A 16,989-nucleotide genomic window follows, 5' to 3' on the forward strand; every position below is an offset into this window, starting at 1 on the left:
TGTGTGTGTGTGTGTGTGTGTGTGTGTGTGTGTGTGTGTGTGTGTGTCACATGTATGGGTGTGCTTCTGGAGTCCAAAAGAGGGAGTAGATTCCCAGGAACTGAAGTTACAGGAAGTTGTGAGCCACCTGTCATGAGTGCTGGGAATTGAACTCAGATCCTCTGAAAGAGCAATGTGCACGCTCATTTTATGTCAATTTGACACAAGCTAGTGTCATTTTGGAAGAGGAAACCATAACTGGGAAAAATGTCCTCATGTGATTGGCCTATGAGCGAGCCTATGGTGCGTTTTTGTTCTGGGGAGTTTTTAATGTTTATGAATGACTGATATAGGAGGGCCTAGCTCACTGTGGGTGATGCCACCCCTAGGCTAGAGGTCCTGGGTGCTCTAAGAAAGCAGTCTGAGCAGTCTAGTAAGCAGCTCTTCTCCACAGCCTCTGCCTCAGCTCCTGCCTCCAGGTTATTGCCCTGTTTGAGTCCCTTTCCTGACCCTTTTCAATGATGAACTCTAACAAGGAAGAAGAAGTGAAAGAGACCCTTTCCTTCCCCAAGCTGCTTTTGGTCATGATGTTTTATCACAACAATAGTAGCCCTGACTGAGATAAGCAGCAACCACTTTGCCTGCTGAGCCATCTCTCCAGCCCTTCCACTTAATTTTTATGTTTAATTTTATTTCGTTCAGTTGCAGATCCTGTTCTATTTTAAACTTTTTTGTACGTCAAGCTTCTTGGTCTTGAGCATATTTACTTTAAGCTCACTTGCATTGCCAGAGATAGAACTACTTTATGACAACAACCTGTTACTTCTCATATTTGCAGCATGTTAATCTCTAGCAAGAGATTGCTGTGACATCACCAGAATGTTCTAAGTGAAGTATGCAGCACAGAGGCTCCACACAGACCCTGAGCCCCTTTAATGCAGAGAGCATATATGTATGTATGTATGTATGTATGTATGTATGTATGTATGTATGTATGTATATGTGTGTGTGTATGTGTGTGTATCTGTATCTCTCAGTGGTAGTATAATGAAAGGTCGCAGACCCTACTTTCAGAGTAGCACACATCCCCAGGCATTGGTCCCTCAGAGCAGCTGCCATCCTGGCTGCCTGTGTGGTTTCAGCATGGGAATGATGGTGCAGAGATGTTACAAGGGCCAGAGATGTGTGCAAACCTCTTACTCTGGTGTCTTAGATAGTTATTGGCTTTAACATGCTGTAAAACTTTAGGTCTGAGGTGTATCTCAGAGGTAAAGCTCTCACCTGACATCACGGGCTCCTATGCATTCAAGCTTCAGTACTGAGAAAGGAATTTTTTCTGATCCAACACTGGTAAACAGTGATGTCTACAGGTGATTTGAGACAAACCGCTGTGCTGGGCCACTAATGTGACCTGAGGTTGGTCCTTGGAGGAACTAGATGTATAGATAGGACTTGAGATAAGTAGGTCAACCTAGTATAATGATGACCTCCACAAATTTCAACCAGACCAACAAACTGGAGAATGATTTATGAAACCCCTTAGGCTTAGGATTACTTAACGGTAAGAGTCAGTTCACTGTGAACAGGTATAAGCCCTACCCTGCGGATCACAACCTGACCACTAACTGGTGCGCACTAGTGTTAGGTTGGATGGGAATAATTTCTCTCTTACATCTGCTGGAGTTTGGGTTAACAATTAGGAAACAAGCCAGTTTAAAGTGGGACCCTGAAACCAAAATTTCTTTTTCAAGAGTTTGAAATTAGGCTTTTTAGGCCAGGCATGATGGCATATGCCCTTAATCCCAGCATTGAGGAGGCAGAGCAGGTGGATCTCTGTGAGCTTGAGGCTGGCCTGGTCTACAGAATGAGTTCCAGGACAGCCAGGGCTGTTATCCTGAGAAACAAACAAACAAAAAAAACAACAAAATTTAAAAAAGAAATTAGGTGTTTTCATTGATCAAAGATACTCTTGAAAACTTCTGTAATTTAGTGGTATTATGTTTTTTAAATGACTTGCTCTTACTCTGAGACCTTGTGCATGAAGTTTCAGCCTTCTAAGAATGTTTATGGCAGAGTTACAAACTCCAAGAAGGCCTGTAGCTAGTGAAAATGCTGACAGATTATTCTGCAGCTGCTGCTGGCCCTGCTGTACCACAGCTGCTCTGCAATAAAGCAGGCTGGTCTAGCCGCCTGTAAGTCATATGGACTGTTGACAGTTAAAAGTAAATTTTTCTCTCAGGTTGAATGAAAACTCTTTGAAAGGAATGTGGCAAGCATTTTCTTAGTTTAAATATTGTTTAACGTGACAGTGTCTCAATAATACTTTCCCTAGCTTAACTAACTTTTCTTTTTACCTCTAGAAAAACAAATATTTGGAAGCTGATAGTTTCCCTTTCTCTTCAGTCATATTTCTGTGGTTTAATTTATTTTGTAAGAATTCACAGGAGGCGTTTATATTTGAAACATTTAAGCTTTTGTGGATAGAATACTTTGATTCAACAGTCTTTTCAACAAATAGTATTTTCTTTTGGTGAGTCAACAGCAGTAGAAAGTTTGCTTAGAAAGACAACGAAGGGTCACGGGTATTGAGATGTAGCTAACTGCTCAGGAAGTGTCCTTCTCGCAATGAGCTGGGCTCCGAGTCTAGAAAGGTACAGGGAGAGGCTGTGTTTTCTAGGCTGAGGGGAAGGCTGAGCAGTAGGAGCAGCGGAGGGAAGTCCCTTCCTCCTGGTGGTTCTGCTCTCACAGGCGTGTCTTGCACATGGTCTCTTTAGGTGCTTTCTTAAATCCAGATCATGTCCCTGATTAACTCCTCCCCCTAGATAATTCAAACCGATCCCAGCACAGCTCCCAGCCATTTTTCTTGCCCCCACTTCCGTCAAAGTATTGGTTCTTGGCATGTTTGCCACCAGCTCTTCCCATGCCTCTTGCCTGGATCTCAGATGCTATTCCCTGCTTCCCAAGTCTGCCTGCTTGGCTAAGCCATGCTCATCCCTCAGGGTCACTGTTCCAGGAGGCCTTGCCAACTAGCCAGACTGTCAAAGCACTCTCTGCCCTTACAGCACTCTTTCACCTGTGTGCCGAGCTTCTCCCACTGGCCAGAGGCCAGGTTTCATAGCTGCTGCGGAGCTTAAGTGAGAGCACACAAGAAGTATTTATTCCATTTCATGAACTATATTAGGGCAGTGTCCGCACATAGGAAAATTCTTGCTCAGAGATTGAAATGAGTTAGTCCTTTCCTTGTTGGAAAGAACACATACGTATGCCTGCGTTAGTATGTTCCTCTGCTCCCCTGAAATGAGGGCCTCATATAGGCTACACTGGCCTCAAACCCTCCATCTATGTCAGCCTTCTGAGTGCTGGGATTATGTGTTTCCACAAAGCTGGCAACATTCTTAACATTCCAGTGACTAATCCTACTGTCTATTTTTGGTTCAGGAGCAGAAGTTTGATGAAGAATAGGAGAATTTCTGGTTGTTTGCATGACATACAGGTCCATCCAACTCAGAGTCTGCGCTCTTCACATTCATCAGGTAGGCTTTTATCAGATCATTCATGTAGTAGCAAAATCCCACTCTCCCTTATTCTGGGGGCTTATGGAAATCATTCCATTTCTTTGCAGCTCTGTTTCCATTATGAAATGAAAGTGTGGACTGGATGGCTATGCTGTTTCTCAAATTCTGTTCTCTGATATTTTTTTTTAAAGCCTTTCAGTTGATGGCTAATTCACATATGGGAAAATATGTCTAGAAATGTATCCAAGATGTGTGTGGTGGCTCACGAGTTTAATCTAACACTCAGGGAGGAAGTGGCAGGCAGATCTCTGTGAGTTTGAGGCAAGCCTAGTCTTCAAAGTTAGGCTATGCCGAGAGATCCTGTCTTGAAGAAGGAAGAAGGAAGAAGAAGGAGGAGGAGGAGGAGGAGGAGGAAAGAAATGTATATGAATATTTCCTTGTGAGTATAAAGAAAAGCAAAGTATACCAGATATGTATTATACAAAAGAAGGCATGTATGTGATACTTAAATGACTCCTTCTGAAGAACTAGCTGATAGCACAAGAGTGCTGCTTGTTTGAGCATGTGTTAGACAGGGGCAGAACTAGATTGTTATGCGTATGTGAGGGAGTGGGGTGAAAGGGAATGTTGGGGATTGAATTTAGGGCCCTAAGCCTGCTGGACAAACACTGCATTGCTGAGTACTTACTCCAGTAATTACTCTAATTGAAAGAAAGGAGCTTAGTGGTAGAGGACACTCCTGGTATGCTTAAGGCCTGTAAAATGCCAGCAGCATAATAAAAGAAAAGAAAAATATTCAAAGAAACACTTACAGGAAGTACTCCCTGAGTAATTCTTTTGAACCAGTATTCCTTACATTAATTTACCTTTAGAAGGGATATTACACCATTGCTTCTAGCTTGGTGCACTGGTATATACCTATAGTTCTAGTGCTTAAGCAGCTAGCTAAGGCAGGAGCATTGTTTTGAGTCCAGTAACTCAGGACTATCCTGGGAAATGTAAAATCCTAACCCTGTCCCCAACTCCAAAAAAAAAAAAAAAAAAAAAAAAAGCAAACTTATTAACTCCCAACAGTGGAGCGGTGAATGGAAATAAATAGGACTGACTCAGCCATACAACCTGGAAGAGTCCTCAAAACTGTTGGGGGAGAGAAGCATGTACCTTTGAAAACCAGGCAACACTGATCTGCTAACAGAGCCACTGGCAGACCAGAACAGTGGCTGCTTTGGTTGTGTTTTGACTTTTTCTTTTAAAATAAGACATTACTGTGTAGCCTGTCTGCCTTCCAAGTACTCGTACTACTGCGTGTACCACCAGACCCTGTTGGCCGGGATGCCTTAAAGAAAGGGGAACCTGTTGAGAAGGTATTACGGAAGTGTTGTATATGTTGATCTAGGTGGGGGTTCTATAAACACGTGTAGAGAATATAGTGTGCAATAAAGATCCCCACATTTATTGTGTATAATTTATATCGTATAAAAAGCTTCAAGTGATTGGCTGGAGAGTAGGCTCAACAGCTAAGATCGCTTGTTGCTCTTACAAAGAACTCAGGTTCAATTCCCAGCACCCACATGGTGGCTCACAACCGTACTCCAATCCCAGGGGATCTAATGCCCTCTTCCAGGCATTCATATGGTACACAGATAATTCATGCAGGCAAAACCCTTGTACACATATAGAATAAATAAAACTTTTTTGAAGTTTGAAAGTTATTATTTAATGTATTAGTCTTTTTGGCAATGGAATATGAGTAGGAATAAAAGGAACTGTAGCTCATCATCTCCAAAGAAATTGAGGCTTGGTTTTGTCGTTATTTTCTCAAAATTAGCTTGGCAGGAGGCAGTTATTATCATTGACCTGTTGATGTTGTTGTCCACTGGCTACATGCACACTGGTGTGAGCATAAACATGCACAGGATAGGCATGAGCAGGCACATGCACACTCGCACACATTTCTTCAGTATCGAGAGTCAGGTGTTCTGTACAGGTGGTTTTAGTGGAAAGCCAGATATGAGGTCTTTGCTCATTTGGAGTTTTCCAGTGGGAGAGATGGAGCTGGGTGTGGAGGTAGACAGTATAATCATGGAAGCACAGAAAGATGGTTCCTTCAGGGCCTGCTGGGGGGTTATTAGTGAAGCTGGGGAGGGGGAGACAATGGAGATTCTGTAGGAGTTTAAAGGAGGGGTTTCTGTGCCTAGGGCCTGACATTTTTTAGCTCTAGAATCTATAGAGTGTCTTTAACTTCTCAACTCAAGGACTATAATATTTAACTAGATCTTTACAGGTCTAAAATATTAATGTTGAATTTTAGAATACATTAGTGTTAGAGAACATACATAGTTAGCTGTCTTAGGTAACTAACTCTAGTGTCATGTCATAGTGACATATATTTCACTGTTGCTGTAGCTTCAGGTTTGGCTTTTGTCTCTTCCTTTCCCAGTCAAGTTCTCGCCTCTGTTCTGAGTGTTTAATATTCCCTACCCTCTGCCTTTATTCTGACCCCTTTTTAGTATTCTACTTCTAGTCCCCTGTGGACTAGACCAGAAAATACTGCATTTTAAGTGAGAATCATGGTACGTAAATGTTATACTCCAGTATAAGTTTACGTACTGAAGATGTGAAGAAGCTCTTTCTTCTTTCCTTTCTTCATTGTTGGTACTTAGCAACTATTTTCTGCAATCCCATCAGCAGTATGCGCTGTTAGCTGCTGGTAATCAGTTAGCTTTAGCCTGTCCTGATCATAGTGTTCCCTGGGAGGAGCTGTTCAGACCTGAAGATTCTGAGTCATTGCTTTTTATAGCATTTATCATTGCCTGCTTTTCTTAGGTGTTAGGAAAAATCAAATGCCACCAAGTATAGAAAAGTTAAGTGAAACTGGATGATGGTAGCACACACCTTTAATCCCAGCACTTGGGAGGGAAGACAGAGGTAGGTAGATCTCTGTGAGTTCAAGGTCAACCTGATCTACATAGTGAGTTCAGGACAGCCAGGACTACACAGAGAAACCCTGTCTCAAAAAAAAAAAAGAAAGGAAGGAAAGAAAGAAAGAAAGAAAGAAAGGAAAGAAAGAAGAAAGAAAGGAAGGAAGAAAGGAAGGAAGAAAAAGAAAGGAAGAAAGAAAGGTTAAGTGGGATATTTTGATTCTCTTGGTACTTATACGAAGGGTAAAGAGCTACTAGCTAAGCCTGTGGGCTCATGCGAGTGGGAGGTTGATTGGCCCTACATGGAATTGTGTCTTCTCCTCCATGTATAGAAATGAGAGTGCACTGAAATGAGAACAGCCTGCTCCGAATTACTGGCCGCTGATTCTTCAACATAGCTGCATCCCTGCATTTGTCTGAAAGTATTGCGCTCACAGACTAGGCTTACGCTGGCTGTTTCCTTTTGACGTAGGATTGATGGAAAAACCAAGCACCATTTACTCAAATTCATCAGAATCATTTCTTCCTGGAATTTGCAAAGAGTTGATTGGCTCATCAATTGATTTTCTCGGACAGAGTTTTGATGAAGAAAAATCTATAGCAGATAGCCTGATAACTAATCTTCTTAAAATTTATAATGGGCTGTTTGCCATCTCCAGAGCCCATGAAGAACAGGACGAAGAAAGTCAAGATAACTGTAAGCAATTCCACTGCTTCTCCCAGCTCCTATAAATGATGGTTCTCTGCCCTTGACTCTTTATTTGGAATAATATTTGATGCATCTGGCCAGCATTTCTTGACTGTGTCTAGATGCTTTGATGGCAGCCATATGTGAGTCCTTTTATTTGGTGACTGTTTCTTGTAGTAATTTTCCTTCTTCTTTCCAAGTGTTCGCCTCTGACCGGGCAGCACAGGCCCTTACCATCCAGATCACTTGTGCCTTTGAGCAGCTTGTGGTCTTGTTCAAACACTGGTTGGATGATTTTCCACCTTGTACCAACTCAGCGAGGCTTGAAGATGAATTGAGACAACATATTAAAAAACTGGGAGGCTATTTACAACTGTTTTTGCAGGTAAGTTGATTTCTTATTTTTGAAGAATTAATATATTCTAAAAGTATTTATTGGCTTTCTGTCACCTGTATCTTCCCTGAAATTACATCTGAGGATTTCCGGGTACCTCCTGTTTTGAGGTCCTGAGACTATGGGTGCAATTGGTGTACTGAGTGAGCAGTGACTTCCTGTCTTCTTGTACCCTGGTTTCAGATACTGGTTCATTGTATCCTCATGCCAACCCCTAATGGGTGCTGCTGCCACCATTTTGTAGCGAGGAAGTAGAGGCTTAGGAAATGGCCAGCTCACCCAGTGCTGTGTAACCACTGGGGAATAGAGGTGGATTTGAATGCATGTGGTCTTGGTGGGTTATACCCAGCCTGCCCCCAGTTAAGGTCTCCGGAAGAGAGACAGAGTCTGTCTCTGGCTCTGGGCTGGCTTTCAGCTTGCTCAATTGGTAACAAACCTGTTGATACAGTGTTTCCTGCTTACTTTGTATCAAGTAACATTGGGTTTGGCCAGCAAGAAGACTACCCCGACAAACTGTCTGGAAAAACAAAACAAAAAAAAAACACAAAAGCTTGATTTCTGCTCCCTAGAAAGCAGAGGTATGCATGGAGGTTCTGCTGCACAAATAGGAGGGGTCCCAGCTTCTTGTTGTCCCCTCTGCTGTGCCTGAAGGGTAAACCTGACCCTATCATGCTCCGTCATGATAGAGCACTATCTGAGTTGTGTGTGCAGCTCAGGGGCAGGAGAGTTTCCTGGGAAGGAAGGGCCTTCCTGGGAGTCTCAGAGACATCACGTGATGATATGCTTGAGAACTTCGCCTGACCACATCTATGTCTATTATCAAGAAGTGTGTTTTTCATCCTAGGCACCTATGGATGAGGTTAAAAGTCAAGGGTTCCATTACTGTGGGAAAAGTAGGAAACTGATGTTGAAAAATATCACACATTGCCATACCAGAGCTCTCTATGAGAATTTCTCAAATAGATGAGAGGGAAAGCAAGAAAATACCAAAACGGTTAAGTTTTACTTTTTAAAACGGACACTCAAACTTTCTAGGCTATTTGTCACGTTTTATGTTGTGACACCCACCATATTTATGTAGTAATTTACACACTAAAGCTTTTACATTTGGAGGCGTGTAGGGCATTATACATGTCATGGTGCATGTGTGAGGTCCAGGCAACTTTCAGGAATCAGTTTTCTCTTAACACCCTGTGGGTTCCGGAGACCAAACCGAGGTCATCAGGCCTGATAGCAAGCTCCTTTACCCACTGAGCCAGCCATCTTACCAGCCCTGACTTCCCACATTTTTGGTAGTGGAATTTTTGTTGTGATAAGTAATTCCTGAGTGGGATGAGTTAGAGCAGTCTTTACTATCCATTGTTTTTTCGGTCTTTCTGGGTCTCCCCAGCTTGGTTGGGTATCTCTCTTGTTTGCTTTTTTGTTAACTCTGAGTAGAGCTTCTCACTATGCCTTTTAATATGCCATACTGTTGATGAGCACATGCATTCAGTGGCAGTAGGCTCCCTGTAGGTACAGGCCTCATGATGTGATAGCTAGCTAGTTGGATACTTGTTGTTGAATGAATGTTAAATTCACATGGAATGAAGGGTCACTTTGGATACAGACAACAGGGAAGAGAAGAGTGTAACACAGAAGTGGACTATAGAGAGATGCGGGCAAATTACAGCATAGGACCGTGAACATAGAAGGGCAGGATTGGTAGAGGGCAATGCTAGAGTCAGAATGGAGAGTGTCCTCCATTCTTTATCAGGATCAACCCTAATGAAGGAATATAGCTCAGGATGGCCTGAGGTAAATGAAAGAGAGGCGGTTTAAGAGGTGTGCATGTGTGTGTGTGAGAGACACACAGAGAGAGAGAGTGATGGGGTGGACATATGCCCAAATCAAAAACTCACTGTGATATTTGAAGTCCTGGGTTTAAAAATCTTTGCTATGTTAATTTGTGTCCTTGGGCAAATTGCTCAGCTTCTTGAGCCTCTCCATCTTCTCTCCTAGAAAATAAGAATGGTAGCGCCTACCTGGCAGGGTTGATTGTCAGACAAAACCATGGTGTAAGAGAGTACCTGGCTGAGTTCCTGCTGGGAAATCTCTTCCCTTCTCTTCATTTTCATGCTTCGAACTTGATTTCAACATTTAGCCTTGTGGAACACGTTCTATGCAACGAATGAAGGATGGAGATGCTGGGTGACTGGGAGAGGTTAGGCTGGGCTTGGAAGGCTCTTGTGAAGCCAGTGCTGGCCAGAACGCTTTCTAGTGAAGGGTGGTTGAGTGTAATGAGCATCTTCTGAATAGCAGCCCAAGACAGGCATTCTAAGAGCTGCAGAGGGGAGGGAGTAGAAAGAAGTGTTCAAGGAGCAACCCCTGTGCCTTCAAGACTCTTGCACTGCATGCATACGGGGTGGCTACTGTTTAAAGTACTGGGGTGCTTTTTCTCTCTCCTCCTCTCCTTTGCCTTCTCCCCCAAGAAAAGAGAAGAGTTTTGGTAACTGTCTATTGGGTGTAGTTGGGACAGTTAAAGTTGAAAGGACAAAGGCACACCATTTTATTCCTCTTTTTGATATTTACTTCTTACTCCTATCTTAGGCTTTATGTCTTTCCTTGAGGGAGGAAAAAGCTACTCTTGTTAATGTTACAGCTGTCAGCTTCGGGCTGCATGCTGTCTCTCAGGCATTTCGTGATTGCTAGGTTCTGAATTTTACTTTTATGTGTATGGGTAGTTCACCTGCATGCGTGCCTGTACACCACATATGTGCCTGGTGCCCTCAGAGATCAGAGGGGATGTCAGGTCCTCTGGAACTGGCGTTACAGATGGTTGTAAGTTACATAATGTGGGTGTGGCAATCAAACGTCTGTCCTCTGGAAGAGTAGCCCCTGCCCTTATCTCCTAAGCGATCTCTCCAGCCTTGTTATTGTTGATAGTTTTGGTGCTGGGACTGGGAGCTTAAGTCCAGCCCCCCAGGCCTGCTAACTTCACCCACTGTCGCTTTTGTCTTTGCTTTATCACCTCTTCATGTCTCGTATATGTGATACAATGACTGACCCATTTTTCTCTCATAGGGGTGCTATTCGGATATTTCATCGATGGTGAAGGAGGCTCAGAACAAAGTGATGGAGATTATGCAGCAGGCTGCTCAGTGCGTGGGTCAGCTAGCCATTCTGAAAGGGAGCAAGCTCTGCCTTCTGGAAAGCAGCAGCAAGGTTTCCAGTGCCCAGGTGATGTGCACTGTTAGTTCTGGAATACTTGTGGGGACACACTGGGGACTTCCGATAGGATCGCTGCACCCAGTAACAAGACATTTCTTTTTCAAAATAACTTGTACTTTTAAAAAAAGATTTATTTATGTATTACCAGAAGAGGGCATGAGAGCTCATTATAGATGGTTATGAGCTACCATCTGGTTGCTGGGAATTGAACTCAGGATCTTTGGAGCCAGTGCTCTTAACTTCTGAGCCATCTCTCCAACCCATAACTTGTACTTTTAATAGTTTGGCAATAAGACTTGAAATTCTTTTGGTCAGAATTGGATAAAATAGGCTGGGCTGTACTTCGTTGGCAGTTTGCATCACACATGACTTTGATCCCCAACACTGTAAATGTACGTTTGTAACCCAGCCTCAGGGGCAGAGTCAGAGGGTCAGAAGGGCAAGATCATGCTTGGCTGTAAAGCAAATTTGAGGCCAACCTGGGCTACATGAGTACCTTTCTAAAACAAACAAAAATGTTTAAACTATGATTGGATGGTTACAGATCCTTATAATCATTTTGCAGCCAGGCATGGTGCTATACACCTTTAGTCCCAGCATTCAGGAGGCAAAGGCAAGTTCTTTGTGAGTTCAAGGCCAGCCTGAACTACATAGTGAGTTCCGGGACAGAGACACCTCATCTCAGAAAAAACAAACAAAAAATCCTGGGGTTAGGGCTAGGATGTTCACCTGTGACCCCAGCATTAGGGGTTAAGGATCATGAACTCAAGGACAACTTGGGCTACATAATAAGACCAACCTCAAAAACTAAAGGAAAGAAAAAAATGTCCTTTTTGTTTAATGGTCTGATGGCTGCTGTCAACTGTGGAACGCGGTCTCACTTAGTCTACACATGAAAAAACAGTAATTATAGAGCATTTGTCCACTTTGTTTATGCTGTGACTGATACTGTATTAAAGTGCATGGTTTCCTAGCAAATAAAGCCTGCCTAAAATGAACATTTTTACAACATAACACATGGAATACTAAATTACAATTTTGTTAATTTTATTTCCCAATAGATTTTCTTATGCCAACGTTAGCTGAATTTAATAAACGGGGAATGAATTCTAGTTTCACTGCCTTACAGTTCTGAAGAGTATGTAAAACCAGGCAAGTGAGATGTGCAGTGGTAGAGGTGCCTGCCAGCAAGCCTGGTGGCCTGAGCGCCATCACCTCGAGCCACATGGTGGAAGGAGAACACCAACTCCTCCAAGTTGTCCTGTGACCCCCACACCTGTGTTCTCTCTCTCTCTCCTACACATAGGTAATAAAATTTTAACATGTAAAACCCAAGCTCACCAACTAAAAGTGAAACTTTTTCTAACAGGAATTCATGGCTGCTCTGCAGGATGGCGCAGCCTCGGGGATGAAGAGTCTCTTAGACTCTGGGCTGGAGCAAGTGCGGAAGCTCAGACAACGTCTCGAAAATGAGAGTGCACAGGAGGAGGTAAGCTGCGTGAGGAAGGTACTACCGTGATCTTACAATGCCTTTATTTCCACAAGTATATCACCAAAACACTTTCAAATGTACAAATAATAGTGTGATGCAGCGAGTTCTGTTTCTATGTGTTGTATATTTTAGTGTGTGGTGAATTATTTCATTGAAGAGGCAGATGGTGCCATGTCTCTGAGGCTCCTGACCCATATGGATGGTGGCAGCTACTGTTCACTCCATCTTTCTGTTCCGTCTTTACTTTTCTACCCAAAACACGGAAGCAAGCACAGTCATCCCAAGATGCAGACCTGGAGAAGATGTCAGTGGCTCTCTAAGTGTCTGCCTCTCTCCAGATGACCGACACTGACTCGCAGGCAGTGCTAGGAGTGAGGCTGCTCTTGAGGGCCAGCTTCATGTGGCGGCTCACAGCAGGCTGCTCTGTAACTCCAGCCTCAGGGTCTAATTCCCTGCTCTGCCCTCTGAGGGCTCCAGCCACAGATATCTGCACAGATATATGTACACACAAAATACCCATGCATATTAAATTTTTTTTAAATTTTTAAATAAAAAAATACTAGAAACAGTGGCTAGCAGATGCCGAATGGCTTGTACATGTTGTATTCTTTGAATGTCTGCCTCTCTTGTGTATTTTTGTTTATTCATTTTAAAAGATGAACAAAACTGAAGGAGTTTGTATTGTCACTAAATCAAGATCTATGGATCCTGTGCAGTTTAAGTAGATGTGAGGCTGACTGAGATTCTGTGGTGGGACGCTGAGGAGAGGGCAGTTCTGGACTGTTAGGCCATAGTCAGACCTCTGCTGTCCCTGAGATTGGCTTTGCCCCAGGAGCAGCCCCATTCATTGATCACATCTTTTATCTGTAACTGGAGTTTGTCAGTAAAATTTCTGCTGGTGCTAAGTATGCATACTCTGCTGGTGCAGAGTGTGGAATAGATAGTGACGAGTGGAGACAGAATGATATCCAGGAAGTGCTTATCCCAAAGGTTAATTCAGATGTGGGTGTTAGCTCTATTATTGTTTGAGGAGATAAAAGAGAATTCTTCACACACAACTCCGTTCTCCTTCCTCTTGGAGTCCTACAGTCTGCCATTTTAGTTTGTTACATGGTGGGATTTTAATTCTTGTATTCTCCCCCCCCCCCCGCCATGTCTGTGTGTGTGCGTGCGTTTGTGTAGGTACAAGGTATGAATATGTGCATGGGGAGGTAGTCATAGGTCAACCTTGAATGTTGTTCTTCAGAAACTGTGCACCATGGTATTTGAGACAGGATCTCTCACTGGTATCCGGAGCCAGCCAGTTAGGCTGGGCTGGCTGGCCAGCAAGCCCTTGAAGTCCTCAGTCTTCATTTTCTTGGCACTGGTATTACCAGCCCATGGCATCATGCTGAGCTCGTTTTGTGGTTGCTGGGGATTGAACTCAGGTCCTCATGATTGCATGGCAAGTGCTTTACCAACTGAGCCATTTCACTGGTATTCTTTACGATTGTATTCTTCCAACTTGAGATCCATTAGAACCCATAGCAGGAGCTGGGGAGGTGGCCCAGCAGGTGAGAGTGCTTACTGGGGTCAGAATCTCAGCACGGGAAGGCAGCTCAAAACCCCTGTAACGCCAGCTCTAGGGCATCTCTCTCTCTCTCTCTCTCTCTCTCTCTCTCTCTCTCTCACACACACACACACACACACACACAGGTCAAGTGCTAGGCAGTGGTGGTACACACCTCTCGTCCCAGCAGTCAGGAGACAGAAGCAGGCAGATCTCTGAGTTTGAGGACAGCCTGCTCTACAAAGTGAGTCAATGACAGTCAGGGCTCTGTTACACAGGGAAACCCTGTCTCAACAAACTAAAAAAATTTTTAAAAAAGTACATCGTTTTGCATTATAGGCTCACAGAGGGCACTGGGATTATAATTTCAAAACTGGGTTCATGTAATAAAGAATTTAGGTATAGTTTGTTTGTTTTTTGGGGGGACAGGAGATCGTCTACCATGTAATTAGTCCTAGTTGGCCTGGAACTTGCGTTGTTATCCAGGCTGGCTTGAATTTTCAGTAATCCTCCTGCCCATCACTCCTGAGTGCTGGGATTACAGGTGTGCCACCATGGCCTACTTCTTTTCTTCTTATTGTAACGGCAAGTCAGTGCCGACCTAGACAAGAGCTTAGTGGATAAAGCCAATTAAACACACAGCAGGCTCCCCCGGCAGAAGCTCGACTCCACCCGCTGGGGCAGCAGTGAGCAGTGGACCGGCAGCCGCTTCTTTCTGCTCTAGTCTAAGCCTGGCACCACCTGTGAGAGCTAGGATCGGATTCTCAGTCTGTAAGGTGGGAACTAGCATGTGCTGATAAGAGTGTACTGAGAATCACATAAAATATTTATATTTCATTCTTAATGCATGTGTACATGTGGGGGCTTGTATGTCACATCTTGTATGTGGATGCCAGACAACTGTGTGGAGTCAGTTCACCGGCTCAACTTTAGGTGCACGCCTTGCGCAGCGAGTGACTGCCCTGCTGAGCCCACGGAAATCCCATTTAAGTAACTTGAAGCCGTTTTCTGCTTAACTCACAAATGGAATTTCCTTCTCTTCTGGTCTCACACAGGTCTTAAAATTGTGGGGTTTTTTTGGAGTTTTTTGTTGTTGTTTTGTTTTGTTTTGTTTTGTTTTAGCTGTACTGGACTTGCTTTGTGAACCAGGCTGGCCTTGAACTCAGAGATCCACCTGCCTCTACCTCCCAAGGGTTGAGATTAAAGGTGAGTGCCACTGTGCCTGGCAAAGTTGTGTTTCTTGATGATAACTTATGTAACAAAATCCTTTACTGTTTCTCTAGGTCACCAAGCACATGAAAGCTAACGCCGTGGAGCTGGTTAGGTCTCTTGAAAATACCTTTGCTGAGTGGAGAACAGTAAGAGAAGCTTTCACTTGTTGCCTCAGTTGTAGATACTTCCCTTTGCAGCCCTAGCTGGAGACGGCTCTGCCCTGCCTGTTTTCTGGTCTTCCCTCAGCTGGCCTAGTGTTAGGAACAGGTCCATGATGGCACAGGGACTTACTAAGGCATCGTCTCTTTCTTAGCCACTGGCGTAGGAGCTGCCAGCCTGGGTGGTCATTATAGGCCAAAACCACATTTAATAATCAGTGTCCTCAAATAGTGTCCCATAGAGGTGGGTTAAAATGTTCTCATGTCACAGATCTCACTTTATAGACAAAGATAGATGGAGCGTAAAATCAGTTACTGAAAAGGAGAGTAATTCCCATGGCTGAAATAGTTGAGCAAAGTAAATATTTAAATAAAGTAAATGCTGTGAAGTTGAATTATCTGACATTACATGTTTGCCTTTTATGGTGTAAGATACCATGGCACTGTGCTCTGTTCTGTTCCTATGTGCTAGGATGCTCGGGCTGTGATTTAAATTACGACTGATCTCTTACTGCTTTTTAAAAGTAATCACTGCTAATTTTGTATTTTGACCTTGCTTATAGAAATGAAGTTATATAGTTATAAAATTAAACATTTCGATGTAATTTGTTATTGATGTAGTTTCATTGTACATTGCATAAACTACTTTAATGATAAAATTCTGAGCACTTAAAATCCTTTTGACTAAATTTACTGCCATGTAGTCTATTGTATCTATATTCTAAATATTAATTTTGCTTATTCAGAAAGGCTTCAGAACTCAAGTACAAGAAGGTTCTAGACAACAAGGTTCCACGATGTCAACTCTGGCATCGGAATTCTTGAAGTTAAAATGTTGTGTGGAGAAAACCGCTGAGACTATCACATCTGCACTGAGAGGTATGCCCTGCAGGGGGATGCAGAACCAGACGGCATGGTCCCGGGACTCCGGCACGGCTCCTTTCTCCCCTCGCCTGAGCTCTGACTACAGCCCGCAGCACTTTCCAGTGCCACCAGTTGCCAGTGTGGGCACTTGGGTTGCCGTTCCACATAGCTCCAGTCAGCGCCTCCACCTGCAGTCAGAGAGGCCAAGGGCTTATCCAACGTGGAGGCGCTCGGTGGGATAACCTCCCGGGGTTGGGGCTTGTGGTGTGTGATCCTTAGAGTCTCGACAGTACCTGCTGACACCTGGAAAGGATAACCCGCTTTTCCTTCCACTCCTCCATAGGGCGCCCCAGTGACCTGTGCTGTCTCAGAAGCTGTACTGAAACCATCTGCAGCCTGGCTCGCAAGCTCCACAGCGACTTCAGTGCGCCCTCTGCCCCTGCTGGCAGCTGTGGAGATAGTCTAGAGCCTCTAGCTCACTCTCTCCTCTTAGGTTTTGAATGTGGAGAAAGACCTGGCTTGTTGAAACCCTGGGAATCTTGTAATCGGAATAGCAAGGAAGAGCAGTGTAAGTCAAGCTGGCCTGACTGCAGCAGAGGCGTACCAACACGTTATGAACCACATGCAGACACATTCCCAGCACTGTTGTTGGGGGATGGCACCCCCAAAAGGATTCAGTGGGTATGAAACCACTGCACAGGCACTCGGTGACCATCCTTGACCAAACATTTTCCTTACGCAGGAGAACACAGAAAGAAATGAGTGTAAATATCTAGAGTCCATGTCTGTGTGCAGCCTCTTGGTGGTTGTGGGTAATACAAACAGTATGGAGTCCTGCTCTCAAAATGCCTCAGTGTATGCTCAGAATTTTGTAAGCAGACAGTTTTTTAACAGAGTTTACCATGTTACAACTGTGGCATCAGAATGAAATTAAGGTCTCAGGATCAAGTGAGTGACTGTGTCCTCAGTTTCTCATTGCCTTGAGTTTTAAATGCTTACCTTTAACCCTG

At 43.8% G+C, this 16,989-nt stretch overlaps 1 protein-coding gene across 1 annotated transcript in view; it reads left to right on the forward strand.

Moving 5' to 3' along the window:
• Kif14 (kinesin family member 14) overlaps window positions 1–16,666 on the forward strand; it is a 70,757-nt gene extending 54,091 nt beyond the window's left edge. Inside the window, exons 22-29 of the mRNA XM_055598151.1 lie at window positions 3,418–3,512; window positions 6,888–7,112; window positions 7,304–7,488; window positions 10,558–10,713; window positions 12,074–12,193; window positions 15,029–15,103; window positions 15,862–15,994; window positions 16,323–16,666. Of these exons, the coding sequence (XP_055454126.1) occupies window positions 3,418–3,512; window positions 6,888–7,112; window positions 7,304–7,488; window positions 10,558–10,713; window positions 12,074–12,193; window positions 15,029–15,103; window positions 15,862–15,994; window positions 16,323–16,666 (1,333 nt within the window). The remainder of the gene's footprint in view (window positions 1–3,417; window positions 3,513–6,887; window positions 7,113–7,303; window positions 7,489–10,557; window positions 10,714–12,073; window positions 12,194–15,028; window positions 15,104–15,861; window positions 15,995–16,322) is intronic.
• The last annotated feature ends 323 nt before the right edge of the window (window positions 16,667–16,989 follow it).

Source organism: Psammomys obesus, unplaced genomic scaffold (assembly GCF_907164565.1).
Source record: "Psammomys obesus unplaced genomic scaffold, mPsaObe1.curated_primary_1811, whole genome shotgun sequence".
NCBI lineage: Eukaryota > Metazoa > Chordata > Mammalia > Rodentia > Muridae > Psammomys > Psammomys obesus.